Raw genomic sequence first — 17331 nt, forward strand, 5'->3', positions numbered from 1 at the left:
AATGGCTCTAACAAAGGCAGTAAAAAAGCAGGATGGACCGGATGGATGGTCTGCACTGCATTTCATCTAAGAATATGAAATGATAATAATAAAAATTAGATATTCTAATGAGTTGATTCTTTTCAGTTAGATCCACTGAAAATATGTAACGGTTTGTGCAAGCTGATTATCATATTTAAATAAAATTGATGTAGAACCAATAATTTCAAAATCTAAAAATTGAGATATACATTGAAAGCAATTGTGATTTGTAGTAAAGGGATTACATATTCAAAAACACATGAGCACAAACCTGACTTATTTAGAAATGCGTCAATTTAAAAGTAAAACATTGTTTTTAATTGATGAATACATAAAAAAGTAAAATGTGCAGTTTGAGACAATTACATTACATTCATCAATATTTATTCAATTTTTTACTGCCACCTTATAATTTGTTTTCCCTCAGCTGGATATATTTTAAAATTCATTTTGAGGTGTAGTCTAATCTGCTTTATGTCCAGTTGAGAATAAATGTATAGTTTAATCATTCTTGTCCTTTGTAACCTGTCAGAAAAAAGGTTAGATGATATGTAATTAATTTATATACACAGTTCAAAATCTTTGGTTACTTTGTACATTTTACGGTTGTGTTTATTAATGAACAAATTGATTGTCATTTATTCATTTATCTATATTTATGTACAAATTACAAATTACTGTTTCAATTTAAAGTTACATAACCTATAACAACAAAAAGGAAACAAAGTGCCAGAGGAGGTAACTTCTATATACAGTCTATGCATTATACACAAAAAATATGTGGAAAAAGAAATTTATAATGCGGAAATCAATTAATATATGAGAAGTAAATAACTAAATTAAACTAAACCAAATTGTTCTCAGAATACATTTAAATATCCCTGGCATGGCCGTTTGACCATTTTTCATAAAAAAATGTGTTTCTTTGTTGAGCTCACGAAAATCACAGGAATAATTAATATTCATTTTAAACCTTTCCAAAACATGGATAACATGGTATGTTCTATTTATGATTTTAATGTTAAATGTATTTATTTTATTTATGTCTATTTATTTGGTTGCTGCAACTTTGTTTCCGCATTAGCGTCCCACAACGTTTTGTCCTGAATGTAACTCCATACATGACTGTCTACAACTTTATTGTTTTTTCAACAGCGAACAGTGACGAACAACGGTCTGACGCTGCTGCCTTTGAAATGGCGTTGATGCAGTTAAATACGCCGTTATTTGTAGTTATTGAGCTCGTTTAGGTCGCTTCAGGTTGTAGTTTTCTGGTCCAGTGTGAACCTCTGGTTCTACCCTCTATATTGGGCAATACAGAGTTGATAAACAAAAATGTGGTGAAGAAAATTGTTAATAATTTACGTTGCATAATAAGGCCGCAGCTAACCCCGATCTTGCGTAGGGATTACAACGGCTTTTGAATGCTTGGCCCTGCCGCGGCTAGATTTCGGTGAGTTGCTAACGTTAGATATCAATTTTGCTCACAACGACGTTTCTTTGTTTGGCAGTTATGTCCAGAGAAAGTAGCGCATGTTTCAGGTTTAAAAGCTAAATTAATAGCGCAAACTCTTTTATTGTATAAGTTTAAGTTAAGACCCTAGCAAATGCTTAGGATAGCTACATTGTTGGCTAACATAGCTAACACATAGCGTGTTTACAAACAGCGAGCTAACGGTACAACCTGCCAGTTGGCTACTGTTAACAATTCGTTAGCAGAAGTAAAATCTTTCCTTTTTAAAATTTGGGAAGCACATAACATATCCGTTATCTCTCCAAAATTGTAATTGGAGAATATGAGAAAGTTTGATACTGAAAGAGTAATGTTTTACTTCTGAAACGAAGTGTTAACTAATTTCGCCATCTAGCTGGTTGACGGAGCTTGTACCTCAGGTTTCAGCAGGTTAGACATTTACTGTGCGAAGTGTTCCTCAGTGTTCACCCTATGTATTAATGAGTTTTGAAATGCAGTTGCGTTATTGTGTCTTACGGCTGGCTATTTACAAGTTTTGTCTTGCTTCTATATTTCAGCAGGTGTCCTGGGGAATTCTACTGGACATGTGTATCTACTAAAGGAATCCGGAAGTGAAGTTACAGATATACAGTTCAGTTAAACACTAACATTACCCTTTCTACTTCAGTAATAAAGTCTATAGTTTGTTAAATAGTCCCTACCTCCTGAATTGGACTTTGACATTGTCACATTATTAAAGGTTGATAGCTAGTTCACAGACATACAACTCAATATGGCATCGGTACCAGTGTACTGCTTGTGTCGCCTGCCATATGATGTGACACGCTTCATGATCGAGTGTGATATATGTCAAGACTGGTTCCATGGAAGGTAGGTCATTTTCAGATTTATCACTATTGATCGTATTGTTGTTAATGTATGTTATACATTATGTTGTGTGTTTCATTATGTAGTTATGTCTGTTGTTTTAGTTGCATGATGTACTGTGTACTGGGCCCATCACATTTGATTTACCTAGCTCTTCTGTACATGCTTCCTCTGATATGATATCTGATATTTTGTGTAGCTGTGTTGGAGTAGAAGAGGACAAAGCAGCTGAGATTGACCTGTATCACTGTCCCAACTGTCAGGTCACCCATGGGCCATCTGTCAGTAAGTTACCACTCCTATGTATACCTTTCTGAAATCATTCTGATCTTATTGGTTTGCTTAACTACATAATGCATTTATTGATCTTTGTTATCGGTCTCTCCTTTTTCTCAGTGCGCAAACGCCGTGGAGGCAATAAGCAGACAGATGTTACTGCTGCAGGAGGAAGAGATCCAAGTCGGCCCGTTAAGACAGGCAGTCCACAGTTTGTCAGAGAGCTACGGAGCCGCACCTTCCCGAGGTAAGTTTCTCCCACTGTCCTACAAAATTAGTTTACATGTTTACATTAAATGATGTTCTGGTTGAATTGTACATGTCATGTTGATTCAACAACTAAAAGTGTGATCATAAGATATTTTTGTAGCATTGTTATTGCAGGTGATTGCATTATATTGTAGTAGTGTCGATGTAGTACTTACCATCCTCTGGCAGTTTCTGCTCTTTGATTGGCTGGAGAGCCTTTGCCTTACTATTACATAATTGTAAAGCATTCTGTGTTTTTCATTTGTCTGTTTGTATTTCTATGACAGTGCGGATGAAGTCTTGCTAAAGCCATCTGGGGCCCAGCTGACAGTGGAGTTTCTTGAAGAACATTCATTCAGTGTTCCTGTGATGGTATTGAGGCGGGATGGCCTAGGCATGACCCTTCCTCCATCATCTTTCAGCGTCAGTGATGTAGAGCACTACATCGGTAAGGTTTTGACACATTTAGCTCTACATTTGGATACATCTGATCTGTTTTGTTTTTCAAAGATTTTTAGGATGATGTGTATTGGGGAAATTGAAATTAGTTTTCTTCTTTGTGTTGGTAACTGGTCATCTTGGCAACTTGGTCATCTACATTTTTTTCAAGTTCATTAATTTTGTTTTAACTGCAGGTTCAGACAAAGAGATCGATGTGATTGATGTGTCTCGCCAATGTGACCTGAAAATGCGGTTGGGAGACTTTGTTGAATACTACAACAGCCCCAACAGAGACAGAGTGCTTAATGTCATCAGCCTGGAGTTCTCTGAGACCAGGTACGCAAAGATATTCACTTCTTTGACAGTTCAGTTTGTCTTTATGATCCAGTTTGTTGTTACTCGAGATTAATCAAATCTGGTTGCGGTAAAAAATGAATAAATGTAAATGGTTGTGTTGTTCGGTTGACAAGTATTGGACTTGTTTTAGGCTCTCAAACTTGGTGGAGACTCCAAAGATTGTGAGAAAACTGTCATGGGTTGAAAACCTCTGGCCTGAGGAGTCTGTGTTTGAACGCCCCAATGTGCAGAAGTACTGCCTTATGGGAGTGAAGGACAGCTACACAGACTTCCACATTGACTTTGGAGGCACCTCAGTATGGTACCATGTCCTGAGGGTGAGAGATTTTTGCTTTTTTTATTTAATCTTTTGTTTTTTGTTTTTTTTATAAATTGGTATTGTTTTAAGAGATCTCTCTGTGTCTGTTCAGGGTGAGAAAATCTTCTACCTGATTTCCCCCACCCCAGCCAACCTGGCACTTTTTGAGAGGTGGAGTTCTTCATCTAACCAGAATGAGATGTTCTTTGGAGACCAGGTTGATATGTGTTACAAGTGCTCTGTCAAACAAGGAAACACCTTGTTCATACCGACAGGTAAGCTGAAATGTTTTTGCTGGTTTTGCTGAGTAGTGATAGTTAGACAAATCTGATAAATAATGTTTACACTTTTGTAATTTGTTTGTCTCCCAGGGTGGATTCATGCTGTCCTGACTCCAGTGGACTGCCTGGCCTTTGGAGGAAACTTCTTGCATAGTCTCAACATTGACATGCAGCTGCGGTAAGTTTCTTCAAGACCATTCATGTCATCTTATCTTATTTGGCAGATCTTTGCTACTTTGGAGACAGACATTTACCTCTCTGGTGTTATCGCCCACAGTCTCCCACACATTACATCGACTCTGTTTGAATTTGCGTAATGCAAGTTTGTTTTAATAATGATTCATGTCTTACTTTTCCTAATTTTTAGAGCATATGAAATAGAGAAGAGATTAAGCACAGCAGACTTGTTCAGATTTCCCAACTTTGAGACTGTGTGCTGGTATGTTGGAAAGCATCTTCTTGATACATTCAGAGGTGAGGGATTTCAGTGAATTTCATAATATTCATGTTATGTCTTTATGTGAACTACTTGGGTAGTCTGTGATTACTGTTTGTCATTGTGACATTATTAACAATGTGCTATTTTCTCACAGGTTTGAGAGAAAATCGCAGACACCCTGCCACTTACCTGGTTCATGGGGCTAAGGCCCTGAACAATGCCTTCCGCAGCTGGACCCGTAAAGAGGTAGGTAAAATCTTATTCGATTGCGTTAGCTTTACTCTTTTTTTTATATAATTCTTTCCTCTCTTCCCTCTTTGTTTCATTACTTGGATTATTTCCCTCCATAACCAACTGTGAAATTGGGATGCTGGAATTTGTTTGACTTAGTACCATAGAGTTTGCAAACTTCAACAAATGGAGCAGATGTGCAACAGCAAAATTATTATAACATGAAATCACATTTGTGTGTAAATCATTAAATGGAAGTACCACATTTTAAAAGGGGGTAATCTTGTGGAGGGGGAGGTTTCATACTCAAGTTCAGAATTGTTACACCTCTAGGTAATTCCCAGGATGTTTTTCATCTCAAAAGACAACACTGAATTGAAACAGATATAAAACATTTTTAAAAAAAAAAGCATTTTGTCAAGAACATCAATATCAGTCTTTTCTCTTTTCTGGTCAAATATGAAGTCACAGCCGGCAGCTGGGTTAGCTTAGCTGAGCTCAGCACAAAGAATGGAAAAGAAGGACTTCCATTTTTGTACCAATTAAACAATTGGTTGTTGGATTTTGTTACCATCTCACAGAGCCACAGTAGCTGTATCCCTGTTTGCTGCCTTTGTGCTAAGCTAAATGTAACTTTTTGTCTGAGATGATTGATAGTTATCTCTGTACCCTCAGGCTTTAGCAGAGCATGAAGTGGAGATTCCAGAAACCATCAATACTCAGACACTAGTGAAGGACCTGGCCAAGGAGATTCGTCTGGTTGAGGTAAAAAGTAGATTCACTGAAATGTAGGGCATGTTTTTAACTTTGTTTTAACTTTTTAACTGTGGATGTAGAAATATTATTTTTTCTTCCCTTTTTTCTTTTGAACTGACCCATCATTACTCTCTGTTTTGATAGGACATCTTCCAGCAAAACATTGGCCGCACTGGACCTCAGTTTCCTGGTTCACCACTCTCTAAAGCTCCTCTGACCACCTCTCAAAATTCAGGACGCCCCCCTGGAAAAAAGAAAGGACCCAAGCCCAAAGAAGTGATTGGGGGTCTTGGGCCCCCAGGAACCAAGAAGAAGAGTCAAAAGGGGCTACTTAAGGCAGAAGCAGGAGAACTTGACCTCATTGAGATCCACACCAAACATACACTCAAGAAATTTCAACCTGGCAAATCCAAAAACAAGAACAAGGTATGGGATTTGCGGAGATTTGCTTTTAAATTGGGAATGCTTGTCTAGCTATTTTTTGTGTGTGAAAGTTTTGTCCTCATATTTGCTTGCAATTGTATCTTTCTTTCCAGTTGGAGTTGCCATTAGAAGAGTTTGAAGGGAAGCTAAATAAAAGCAAGCTCAAACTTGTGCTGACCAATGGAAAAATCCAAGGGTAAGGGATAGCAGCTATTTGGTGTGGTCCAATTATTTTTGTCACCTTACAGTCCAAACCAAAGGTTGGGGTTTATACCTGCTGTTTCTCATGCTGTAGTAAAAAGGATGGCAGCAGTAATGGTGCAGGAAGTGCTGGAAACTACAAACATCTTGCCATGGAGGGATCCAGTCTGTCTGACCTGGAGTCTGAAGATGAGCTGCAGATTGATGAGACCCCCCCTCCACGACGCAAATCTGCAGGACCTAGCAAGAAAAAGAAACTAAGCGGTTAGCATTTGACTTAAAGCAATGGTATTAAGAATGCATAAATTAATGTAGAAGTTATCATATGGACATATGTTTCTTTCATTTTTTTACCCTGCCTACAAAGTCAATGAGAGTGCTTGAACTGTTGGCTAAATGTAGTACCTAATATAGTTTTGTAGTATGTGTGTCAAAAGCCACCTTGTTACTGTAACCTAACTGTTAAAACGTGCCTTCAGGTCTTCCAAGGAAGCTGCCCAGAGCCAAACCCTGCTCTGACCCCAATCGCATCAGAGAACCAGGGGAGGTAGACTTTGACATTGAGGTGAGATCATTAAGGCTACACCAATCAGGTTTTGTGGAGCCAATGCTGAATTGCCATATTTAAACTTTAGTAGCCAGTGTAAGTCAGTAAATCAGTCTCCAAGATGAAAAAATTACTTTACACATGCCATTCCAGTCTTTACATCTGTAAAGATTTCCTGATTGTGATTACATTATGGCTTTGAGTTTAGCTTCGGTTCAATAGTAATAATGGCATGTTTATGCATGTGGCTTCAGGAGGATTACACCACAGATGAAGAGGCACTGGCTGCCCATGGAGTGAAGGGTGGCGCGGGGGGCATTCTGGACTTATTGAAGGCCAGCAAGCAAGTGGCAGGCTTGGACTCTGCAACACTTAGGTTAGATTTCCTTGATTACTAGTGATTTGTTTATTATTTTATTTATTTAACACTCAAACCCAGGAAGAGTCTCTCATGGTATTTTAAAATACATTTATTTAAATAGTTACATGTAATTTGATTTCCCTGTTGTTTGAACCTACGGTCTATATTTGAAACGCACTTCCTGATCTTTGGGTACCAGTGACTAAACTATAGCAATTTTTGAGCACAAGTGGGAATAAATGTCTCGGTGTGTTGCTGAAAGAATCCAATAACCTTTGAATATTTCACATATTTGTAGTGGCTCTAGCTCTGTCCTGTGTTTAGGAGGTTATTTTGGAGACGATGAGTGATTGCTTAACTCTGTCCTTTTCTCAGTGAGGAAGCCCCAGCCTCTCCCAGTACTCGTGATGCCATTCAGGGCATGCTCTCCATGGCCAACCCTCCTTCCTCATCCTCGTCTTCGTCCTCTTCATCTCCCTTATCTATCTCTGGAGGCCTGACAGAGGGATTAGGGGTGGTCAAAGAAAAGGGTGGCAGGGCTGTGTGGGTGACTGGAGGGGTCAAAAAGACAGGAAATCCTGAGAAGAAACCTGTCATCCAGCGGCCTGGGAAACGGCCAATTAAACGGCCGGCTCGTCACTTTAGTGATGAGGAGAGTCCAGATGAGCAAGAGACTCTGGGAACCTGTTTTAAAGATTCAGACTATGGTGAGCAATACAATCAGTGACTTACATCTGCTGCTTTACAAGCACTGATGTTTATATCCTTTATTGAACAATCCAATGATTAATTATGTTAATCAAATGTTTAAGTTTACCCGTCCTTGGAGTCTGATGAGGAAGACCATGCTAACAAGGCTAAGATGAAGCGCAAGAAAAACTGGGATGACACGCCTTGGAGCCCAAAAGGTACTTGGCTTAAACATAGCAGCAAGATGGATCAGATTTGCTTTTTAGCTTTCTAAAGGTTGATCTTTAAAATTTCTTCTTATTTATAGCGAGGGTGATGCCCACCCTTCCCAAACAAGATCGGCCAGCCAGGGAAGGGGCTAGAGTCGCATCTGTAGAAACTGGACTTGCAGCTGCTGCTGCCAAGCTGGCACAACAAGTAAGTTGGGTGGAAAAAAGTATGTTGGCCTTAGAAGTGTGTGTGTTGTAGCAACTATCAAGAATAACAATTAGTCACTGAGAGGGCTAGCAGGGAAGTCTGTCCAACATGATATGACTAAACAAGAGCACAACTCTGTAACTTTGTACTGAATATTTATTGTCAAGACAAAAAAACTTACTACCTTACAGGATGCTGTGCAATAATGCACTATTGTGGCAAACTGGACAGAGACAGGAATTCAACTCAAATATGTCCCTCGCTCCTACAGTGTGCCCAGTGAATAATGTGGAGTAGAAGTATCTTTCAATAAAAGATAATAACTCTTATTTCTGTTTTTAAAATTATGATTCAGGAGCAGCAAAAGCCCGCTAAAAGGAAGTACACCAAAAAGCAGCGTCCTCCTGCTCCAGTAGTCACTCCTCCGCCTGTTCAGACTGAGGCCGCCCCACCCTCCCCACCACCTGCTCCAGAGTCTGCAGCAGACTTCAGCCCAGAAAGGAGGATGGATTACTACTCTGCTAGTCTGTTGGACCATGAATATACAGCAGGACCAGGACCTTTTGGCCCCGGAGGCCCTAGAGGTAGTGGTGCCATGGCCCCTGGTGTATTCCTCACTTCACGCCGACCTTCCCTGTCTCCGCAGAACAGCAGCTCTCACTCTGGTGCATCCCCTGCAGGTTTAGCTAGCCAAGGCACAACAGGAATTGGTCAAGGTAAGCATAAACTTAAAACATTGACAGTATAATTGTTGATCTATGTTATAGAATATTTTCTAATGTATTTCCCCTCTCATTTTAATTTAGGGAAACGCCCAAAGAAAGGACTTGCAACTGCAAAACAGAGACTTGGAAAAATTCTGAAAATTCATCGCAATGGCAAACTTCTCTTGTGAGAGTTGTTGTAAATGTGGCTGAAGACTTAAATGGGAATGAAGAAAATGGATTTTGTGAAAGTAGGTCTGAAGGAAATAGCGATAGTAATCTATATTTTGTACTCTAGGTAAATTTGTTTACTGTTTTCACCTGTTATTGAACTTTAATATAACTTGTCCTACACCAAGTATTCGGCCCAGCTAATTAGCATCCTGTTTTGGCACTCCACTTATCTACATCTGCCTAAAGGTATTTTCAGAGGCACATCTGTGACTTTAAACAAATCACTGTAATGCTTTAGATAAACAGCTGCTGTGGTAAATAATACTTAAATGATCACACAGGAAACAGGAAATTATGGAAAGTGTTTCGAAATGACAGGTGGACAGTGGTTAACTAGCTAGATTAACTAGCGTCATAAATAAACAGCTGAATTGTTTCTTTTCTTTATATCTTTTGTTATTTTTAGTGGCTGTATTTATGTAAAGACATTGTACTATCCATCATAATTTTTTAAAAGGGAAAGAAAAACAAAAACATTTTCTAGTCAGGTAAAATGTAATGTCTGTATAGCCCCAAATCCCACAAAAAGAATGAGACACACACACACACACACACACACACACAGTCATGCAGTTGTAACATTGTATTTAGTTTTTCTTATTACCTCATTTTCCTCATAAAATCTTGTTTTATAAGGTGATTAAAGCATGTCAGTCTTAACACACAATTAACAGATCTGCAAAAATCGAGTGTGCACATGGTCAGCACCCAGTATGCCACATGTATTTACAAATTTGTCACTGTTTGTATAATCCATTTTCCTCCATATATTGTAGCTCTACACATAAAATAGAAAGCGCTAAACTGATGCCAAGAGTAACATACAATTCTATTTATTCTGATCATATTTATTTACCGGTGCAATGTTTTGCCATCTCTTAGCCTGTTTTAATGTAGTCTGTTTTTACCACCATATCTTCTTGGTCCCTACTTTAATTATTTTCAACCACTTTATACATGTACAAAAATTTTATCCATGGCTTTGTTAGAATTTTTTACAGTTTAAGTTGTCATTGTAAATATTTGTAATATTTGTAATTTATATAGCTACATTGGAAAAACAGAAAACTATTATGAGTTGAGGAGACTAGTTTCCTGCAGGTTGCCATAATCCATGCCCCAAGTATTGGCGGCATTCTTGGGCCAGATGTAGAGACATGCTTTCTTTCCACGGAATGTACTAGTGATAAAATGTTTGCAGAAATGTAGATTTAACTGTGTGAAAACATTGTGAAGGTGCAGGATATGAATTCATATGTAAATATATGTTGTAATTTAAGTTCTTTTATAGTTCAAAAACTTTGAAATCTTTCTTAACATAACTTGTACATGATACATTGCTGTATTTGGAAAATATCTGAAATAGTTCTTTTTTTATATTTGTACGCAGTGATTGTCATGCTTAGTTTTCATGTTGTCTTGTTACTATAATATTGGAAGTGTGTTGGAAAAAATGCCCTTGTTAAATTTCATCCATTTAGTTTTATATTAATTGTTGTTGATATTCACTCTTGTGTTGGTGTGTACTGTGTGTTTAAACATGATGTGTTTAAATACGACCTGGAAACGATAAAATATACCTTGGGCAAAATTTCTTTTTTCATTGACTTTATTTGAGGAACACCAAATAACCAAAAATGTCATTTGTTAGCCAAATGAGTGGTTTTCTGTTTACCATACTTCAGTCTACAGGAGAAAGTCATCATTAAGATAGAGCAGAGTATTGTGTTGTATTAAACATATCTTCACTTAATGATTTCTTCCAATGAAAGTACAATTTGATGCTTTGTGGTACATACAGGACAGAACAAAAGCCACTTTAGATATTACTTTTGAATGATGACTGGTGACTACAGTTTTTCTCAGGGTTTGTACCATTATTTTCATATCTAAACCATCAACATTATTTCCATTGCTCTATTTTAAATTTCACTCAAACAGGTTAAATGCATTTGTTATTAAATTGTGCAATCTTTATTTTTTAATTGTCAGTGAGTGTGAATACACTTTCATATTAAACTGAATTAAACTATATTTTTCATAAAGCCTGGAGAATTCTGCTGCGTGCTTTCGTGTGCACATCATCATCACAAGATTGAGGCTGGAAATACCAGTTAATAGGCTGTATGTCCAGTAGCATTGTTTTTCTACAACAATTACAAGGGAGTGCCCTGGTAAACGCAGCTGCAGGTATTCTCGCGAGATCCAAACTGCCGTACCAGTCGCTAATGCAAGATGGAGAAGCAAATGTAACACGCATTCGAGGTAAGCAGAAGGACTTATTCCAGACTACTGACATGGGTTTTGGCTAACTGGTGGCATACATTCCCCCTCCTTAACGACTACCATCGAGTATTCTTTTCCTCAATGGGATCCGAGACCACAAAACTGGTGTCTTTTTGAGGGTGAAGTACGAATCTTCTGCTGTGTAAACCGCCATTTTTAATTTAGCCATGATTCCACTGATAGAGCATTGTGCGGAGCTCTCACTGCTAGCTAGCTAGCCTCGCGCGAAACCCGCAAACATACACACACACACTTATGTTCACTGTGTGTGGGTATGTGCGCCTCTGTACAACTACAAGTCAAAGCCATATCCTCGTTCAATGACTACTCTCGTTCCTCGAGAATAAACGGTGAGGGTTAAAATATGTGTCAGGTTGAAGATGTGACTTTTCGTAAAATACTAACGTTACCCGTCAGAGCGGAATTTGAGGCGAAGTAACAAACGTTAGCCTAAACTGCTAGTGAACCTAGCTAACGTCACCTAACTAGCTTTCAACTTTGCTAACGTTAGCGCCACCGTTGAGTTCGCCTTAACTGCGTAGACCGGTGCCTTAATAATTTTGACAAACTATGTGAGCTGATTTTTACACGGTTGCAACTAACTTAGCTAATTTGGGAGAGATAAACGATTTAAGGAGTGTTGTAATGCTACGGCTGTTACTGTATTTTCGGATGCAGATGATGATCTGAGCTGTTCATAACGTCAGTAGCTAATATTAACATTAATACCGCGTTGTTGTTTGTGGATGTAATTATCAAGAGAGGCGTAGTAGATTAAATGCATAACTAGCGGTAACAACAGGCTGTTCCATAGGCTTTGAGTCTTTGAAAGCAATGAGATGTCTCTTAATGAAAACAGTCGAAACAATTTTAATGTAAACTATATAAAGTGAATCTGTGGTACCTGTCAGCATCCCCTTTGGTCCTTGCCATCCTATCAGAAACTGACCATTTTAATTATATAACAACAGGAGGAGTGGACTTGTAGCAAAGAATGCTGCATACTGTTTTGATTTGTTCTGTATTAAACAAAGACTGAACAGTGGACAGCAAAAGCTAACCTGAAGGTACAGACACTGAAAAGTGGACTACAAATGTTTTGTCTGGGAGAAAAATTAGCATGCACCCCAAAGTTTAATTCACCTCAGTTAATTGTATGTATTCATATACATTTTGTGATTGTAAATACAACAATTTAATTACTAGATGTTTAAGTGATTTTGATTGCCTGAAATTCCAAACAAAGCACTGCTGAGGTCTGACTGTCGTTGTTCATAATGAGGCTTGCAGACTTTTACAGTCAACCTGATTGACCTGTCCAGGTCATGCACATGCATAGTTAAAGCAGGTCTGAATTGAGCAGCCTAGTTTTGTGGACGACAGTCACTTAAACTTGGTTTGGAGTGACAGGTTTCTAGTCGATGCCTCTAATTAAGAATTAATAATCTGCATACTGAAGATGCACAATGTCTATGATTACAAAACTTGATAACTTAGAAGTTAAGTGTGTTTGTTTTTGAATAATGTTTAGAAATAATACATGCTGAAGCACTGCAAAATTTCAAAGAAATTCTGCAAACATTTAATAACATGTAACTGTAAAACAGCAAGGAAATCATGCAGACTTCAAAGCTAGAAAATAGAGAGGGGTTTTGAGGTGAAGTTAACTGTCAATGGCAGGGAAAGCTTTTTTAATTCAAACACTGGGAATAAGGTTGATGTCTTAACAGTTACAGTATTAGCACAGTATGGTATTATATCTTAATATAGTTGGGTTTGCACAGTTGCCATAATTGCTTACCCTTTTCACCAACACTAAATACCTTAAGTGTAAATCTGTCTGGTAAAGTGGTTTACTAATGATCAAGTTGCTTATATTTTCTTATCCTGTCATATCTGATTTGATTGTTTTCTATATGTTTTCAGATAGTTTAAAGAAACTGCAAAGCAAGCCAAGGATGACAATGGTGGAGCTATTCAACCAAAGCGGTTTCTGGTATGTACTACTAACCTATATTCTACATTGACTGAAACTGTTCTAGTGAAACACAGTAATACATAAGGGTTACAGTGATTTGCCATCAATATTTGCTTCCAGGTCTATACCATCCTACAAAATAAGTTAATCATCACTTAGGGTTAATATCATTTATCGCACATAATAAACAATAACAACAAGGGGAGGTCATTTTCCAGCCTTTTCCGTAGATAAGATATCTCTGGTAGTTAAATTAGGTATATCTGAAATATTTTGCAACTCAAACTAGCGGTAGGTTCTTCACATTCCTCAATAATAAAAAGATAATTTCATTCTTAACTTTACTTTATTCTTATCTTCCCTATGGTCTTACGCATCCATCGAGATGGTTTTGGTGAGCTTTACTGTGATTTGCATTTATCAGCTGTAATTCACCTCAGTACAATGGAGCTCAGTGACACAGGTTTTGTGCTTCTCATAGCACCAGAACATTATTTTGAAAAAAGTAATGTTATTTGACAAGACAATATCAATATTTGTGATAAGCCAATATCAACTGATATTTCATCATAATTTCTTAAACACATGGCAATCATTATAATTCAATCATGACAATCCAGAGACTTTAATTGAGTGAGTCCCACTCATCTTAATGTATGCCTTTAATTTTCATACAAATAATGAACATGTGCATTAATTTAATGGAGAAAACTATTGGGGAAAAAAAATAGATATTGCCAAATGAAGTGTTTGGTGTATCAGATAAAGGAAGATCGGCTTAAAGAAGACTGGGAGAAAAAAAAGATTTTAAAATAATTGGAAGAATATTCACAGAATATGTGTTCACTAAATTCATATATATGTGTGTGTGTGTAAATTGAAAGAACAGATTGCTTGACATTCCTGAACTGTCAGCAACCCAAAGTGGTTTTTCAGGGGCTTCAGTGAATCACATATGGCATACTGCAAGGCACTGTTCTGGTAATTTTATTTTCAATTTTAATTCTAGAGGTAATATGAGCATTATGGTCTACCAAATAAAACTGTTCACTTAAAAATGTTGACATGTTAACTCCAAAGATAGCCATTGTTTCATAGTGATTTATCAGGCTGGCTGAAGGAGGATAAATCCAATTCTTGATTACTGATTACTTGGGGGAAGCAATATTGCACAGTGGCTAAACTAAAAGAACTAGTAAAATAACTGAAGAATTATCAACATTTGAATTCGTCAGTGGTACCACTAGTGAGCTATAACTGGCTGGCATAAGAACCAGGATGCTACATACATCTTTGCTCCATTATTACCTGGTTTAGCCATAATGAAGTTTGCTCCAGTTTTAGTAAATATGCTCTTAAAATGTGGGCTTTACTTTTTACACCTGTATCAAATACTGCATCTGTGTTAATACATCTGTTTCAATATTTAAACACAAGTAATTTTGGGTCACTGTTCACAATCAGTTGTTTATTACTTGTGATGCACATATAAAATGCAGGCCCCTATGGTGAGTTTGACAGTTACGTGCCTGGTGGATTTTGATGATAATAAATTTGAGGATTATGTAGTTAAATTCATTTTCATTGTGGTGTTTTTGTTTGTATATTGTGGATGTAGTTAGTTCAAGACCTGTGTTGGTCTTAATTAGAAAGGGCGGCATACAAAATTACTGTGATTTCTTTTTTTCTTTTTCTTCTTCACAGAAGGCCAGTTGCCCTATATTAATATGCACTGCATCGATAAACAGTGGCTCATTCTCAGCCGTAACGTTATTCACTTTTTGCACACTACCCAGAGTCATGATGACTCTGCCAACAGCTAGTGCCTGTGTGCTATGGAAACAAGCGCGGATACTCTGAAAAATAATACAATGGACGGATGAACAACTTCTTTACCGAGTCGGCGACCGGTAGTCAATTTACCTGAGTGAAAATTGAAAACAAAACTCGCAGTGTCACGTTAGACCCATCCGACAATGATTCAGCGAGTTATTATGCGTTTCTGCTTGCTACTCAACTAACGGTAGCTAGCTTGCTAGCTAGCGCGTGCTACGACTGTCTAGCTGAGGAACCAGGGTAAGGCTCCGAGCCTTAGCAGAGTAACGTTAGCTTGTTCCAGGTATTTGACACACAACAACCTTTCTGCTGCTAGTCACCGAGTGGCATTTAGAGTTTCGTTTTCACTTAAAGCGGGGATGGTGCAGGAGTGGGGAGTGCGGGTTTCTTTTGCGGCCTGCGCAGCCCCGACCTAAATTAGTCAAGAGTCAGGTCGGGACAGCATGGCGAATCTATGAGATCTGGATTGACAGCTGTGGCACAAATGGTTAAAATTGCTTGATTTTTGGTTAACTACATTTTAGATGTTTGTCATTGATTACACACAGGACTTGTTTGTGACTTGGCTGACTTTTGTACGGTCTGGTGGTATTCAAATGCTCTGAAGTATGGTCAGGAGAATATCGTTTGCTAACGTTACCGGTAGCTACGTGTTAGCTGGTCAGGTGCTAACATCAACTCCGCAGCAAACATTACCGATCATTTTCCTCAGTTCGTTGAGCTTCCCAGCCTATCTTGTCTTGCCAGACGTGTTGCTAGCCACCCATCGAGCAAACCCGTCTCGCTTGTGACAAGTAACTGCAATCCTATATATGTATAGTGACTTGTTAACATTAGGTAAATAACGTTATGCTGCTAGCAAGGGTGACGTTAGCTTGTTAGCTTGGTAGCTATAACTTTAACCTGTCAGCGTCACTTTAGTTGACGAAGGGCAAGCAGTGAGGCAGCAATTTGTTCAATTTAAATATTTGATTCTCAAGTACTTGAAACGTAAGACAAATGTTTTAGGTAATTTATTGGGGCCCAACCTAATGTAATTAACTTTGTGTCGTATGTTGCTCGCTAGACACTAGCCATTGCTCTTCCTCTGTCTGCTTTGTGATGATCAGACCTGGCTAGATAACCGGCACAAATGTATTATCGTTATCACCTTTTAAATGATTGTAATCAGTCATTTGGTATTTACTACAAGGTCTTAAAGTAAAATAGCCATACACACTACGCTAGATTGATAGTGGAGAAGGTTCTTATAAAAATGCAAGATTCACTTGTGATTGTCTGTATTTTGCCATGTGTGGTTACTGTACATCATGTAATAATCTCCATATAATCAGGATGCACTGTCATGCATCCTGATTATGGATCCTGATTATGGCCTGTTATGACCTGTTTGCTATCCAATTTATTTACAGCTCTACCCACAGCCTTCTTCTAAACCATACTTTCCTGAGATTGATGCATTTTATAACCCAGTGTACACTGCTTTTTAAAGTTTGTTTTATGCCATGTGGGCCACTACTGCTAGATTGATTATTTTATTTTTTTTGCCATCATTTTTACAGGTAATGTGACTGGAACATGCTGTTAAGTGGGTATTGCCAAATTATTTTCTGTAAGTACATTTCACAATTCAAGCTGCATACAAATTCAGAGTTATTTATTCTCTATCTCATTGACTTTACAGTATTTAGATGTTTAACATGCATTATTTGGCTCATTTGGAAATTGTAGATCTAAGTAATTGTGAAACATAACACTGAATTCAGTATCAAGTGTTGTTTTTTTTTTAATATACATGGACATTTCTTAACAGGAGAAACAAACAGAGATTATCGACAATGAAGGTCGACAGAAGCAAGTTAAAGAAAACTCCTACGGAAGCTGTGAGTATGCACAATACTGCTGTTTGATCATTCCTAACCTCAAATGGTCCCTAATTTCCATATAATTGGGATACCCAGGAA

The 17331-nt window shown here is 37.9% G+C and overlaps 2 protein-coding genes across 11 annotated transcripts in view; both read left to right on the plus strand.

Annotated features, from left to right (window-relative positions):
• Nucleotides 1-1182: 1182 nt before the first annotated feature.
• phf8 (PHD finger protein 8) lies at nucleotides 1183-10858 on the plus strand. Of its 2 annotated transcripts, none has more exons than XM_023427591.2 (22): nucleotides 1183-1474; nucleotides 2053-2365; nucleotides 2562-2647; nucleotides 2759-2885; nucleotides 3175-3335; nucleotides 3523-3664; nucleotides 3816-4002; nucleotides 4096-4258; nucleotides 4355-4442; nucleotides 4632-4738; nucleotides 4858-4949; nucleotides 5610-5699; nucleotides 5835-6116; nucleotides 6227-6309; nucleotides 6409-6578; nucleotides 6794-6879; nucleotides 7116-7237; nucleotides 7598-7929; nucleotides 8035-8130; nucleotides 8220-8329; nucleotides 8685-9045; nucleotides 9136-10858. In XM_023427591.2, exons 2-22 carry the CDS (start codon nucleotides 2268-2270, stop codon nucleotides 9222-9224), a joined length of 3072 nt encoding a protein of 1023 aa, XP_023283359.1. In that variant the 5' UTR covers nucleotides 1183-1474; nucleotides 2053-2267; the 3' UTR covers nucleotides 9225-10858. The 2 variants fall into 2 exon arrangements, with proteins under 2 accessions (XP_023283359.1, XP_023283360.1); XM_023427592.2 differs by having other exon boundaries at nucleotides 2056-2365.
• Nucleotides 10859-11483: 625 nt separating this feature from the next.
• Nucleotides 11484-17331, plus strand: part of huwe1 (HECT, UBA and WWE domain containing E3 ubiquitin protein ligase 1) — a 41554-nt gene continuing 35706 nt past the window's right edge. For 8 of the 9 annotated variants that reach the window (XM_087179686.1, XM_087179693.1, XM_087179692.1 and 5 more), the window contains exons 1-4: nucleotides 11484-11532; nucleotides 13480-13549; nucleotides 16930-16979; nucleotides 17181-17250. In XM_087179686.1, coding sequence (XP_087035812.1) covers nucleotides 17206-17250 — 45 coding nt within the window. In that variant the 5' untranslated portion in view covers nucleotides 11484-11532; nucleotides 13480-13549; nucleotides 16930-16979; nucleotides 17181-17205. Of the gene's footprint in view, nucleotides 11533-13479; nucleotides 13550-15591; nucleotides 15608-16929; nucleotides 16980-17180; nucleotides 17251-17331 lie in introns of those variants that run through there. The other variant, XM_087179687.1, reaches the window with a different exon arrangement.

Source organism: Seriola lalandi, unplaced genomic scaffold (assembly GCF_002814215.2).
Source record: "Seriola lalandi dorsalis isolate HSWRI2012SDOR001 ecotype SW California unplaced genomic scaffold, Sedor1 jcf7180002054861, whole genome shotgun sequence".
Classification (NCBI taxonomy): Eukaryota; Metazoa; Chordata; class Actinopteri; order Carangiformes; family Carangidae; genus Seriola; species Seriola lalandi.

Excerpts from the sequence above, each read along its gene's own strand:
- phf8 (XM_023427591.2), top strand. The coding sequence starts at position 2,268 with ATGGCATCGGTACCAGTGTACTGCTTGTGTCGCCTGCCATATGATGTG. Across the intron at positions 3,665-3,815 it reads CTGGAGTTCTCTGAGACCAG|GCTCTCAAACTTGGTGGAGA; the intron begins GTACGCAAAGAT and ends GACTTGTTTTAG. Across the intron at positions 4,950-5,609 it reads GCAGCTGGACCCGTAAAGAG|GCTTTAGCAGAGCATGAAGT; the intron begins GTAGGTAAAATC and ends CTGTACCCTCAG.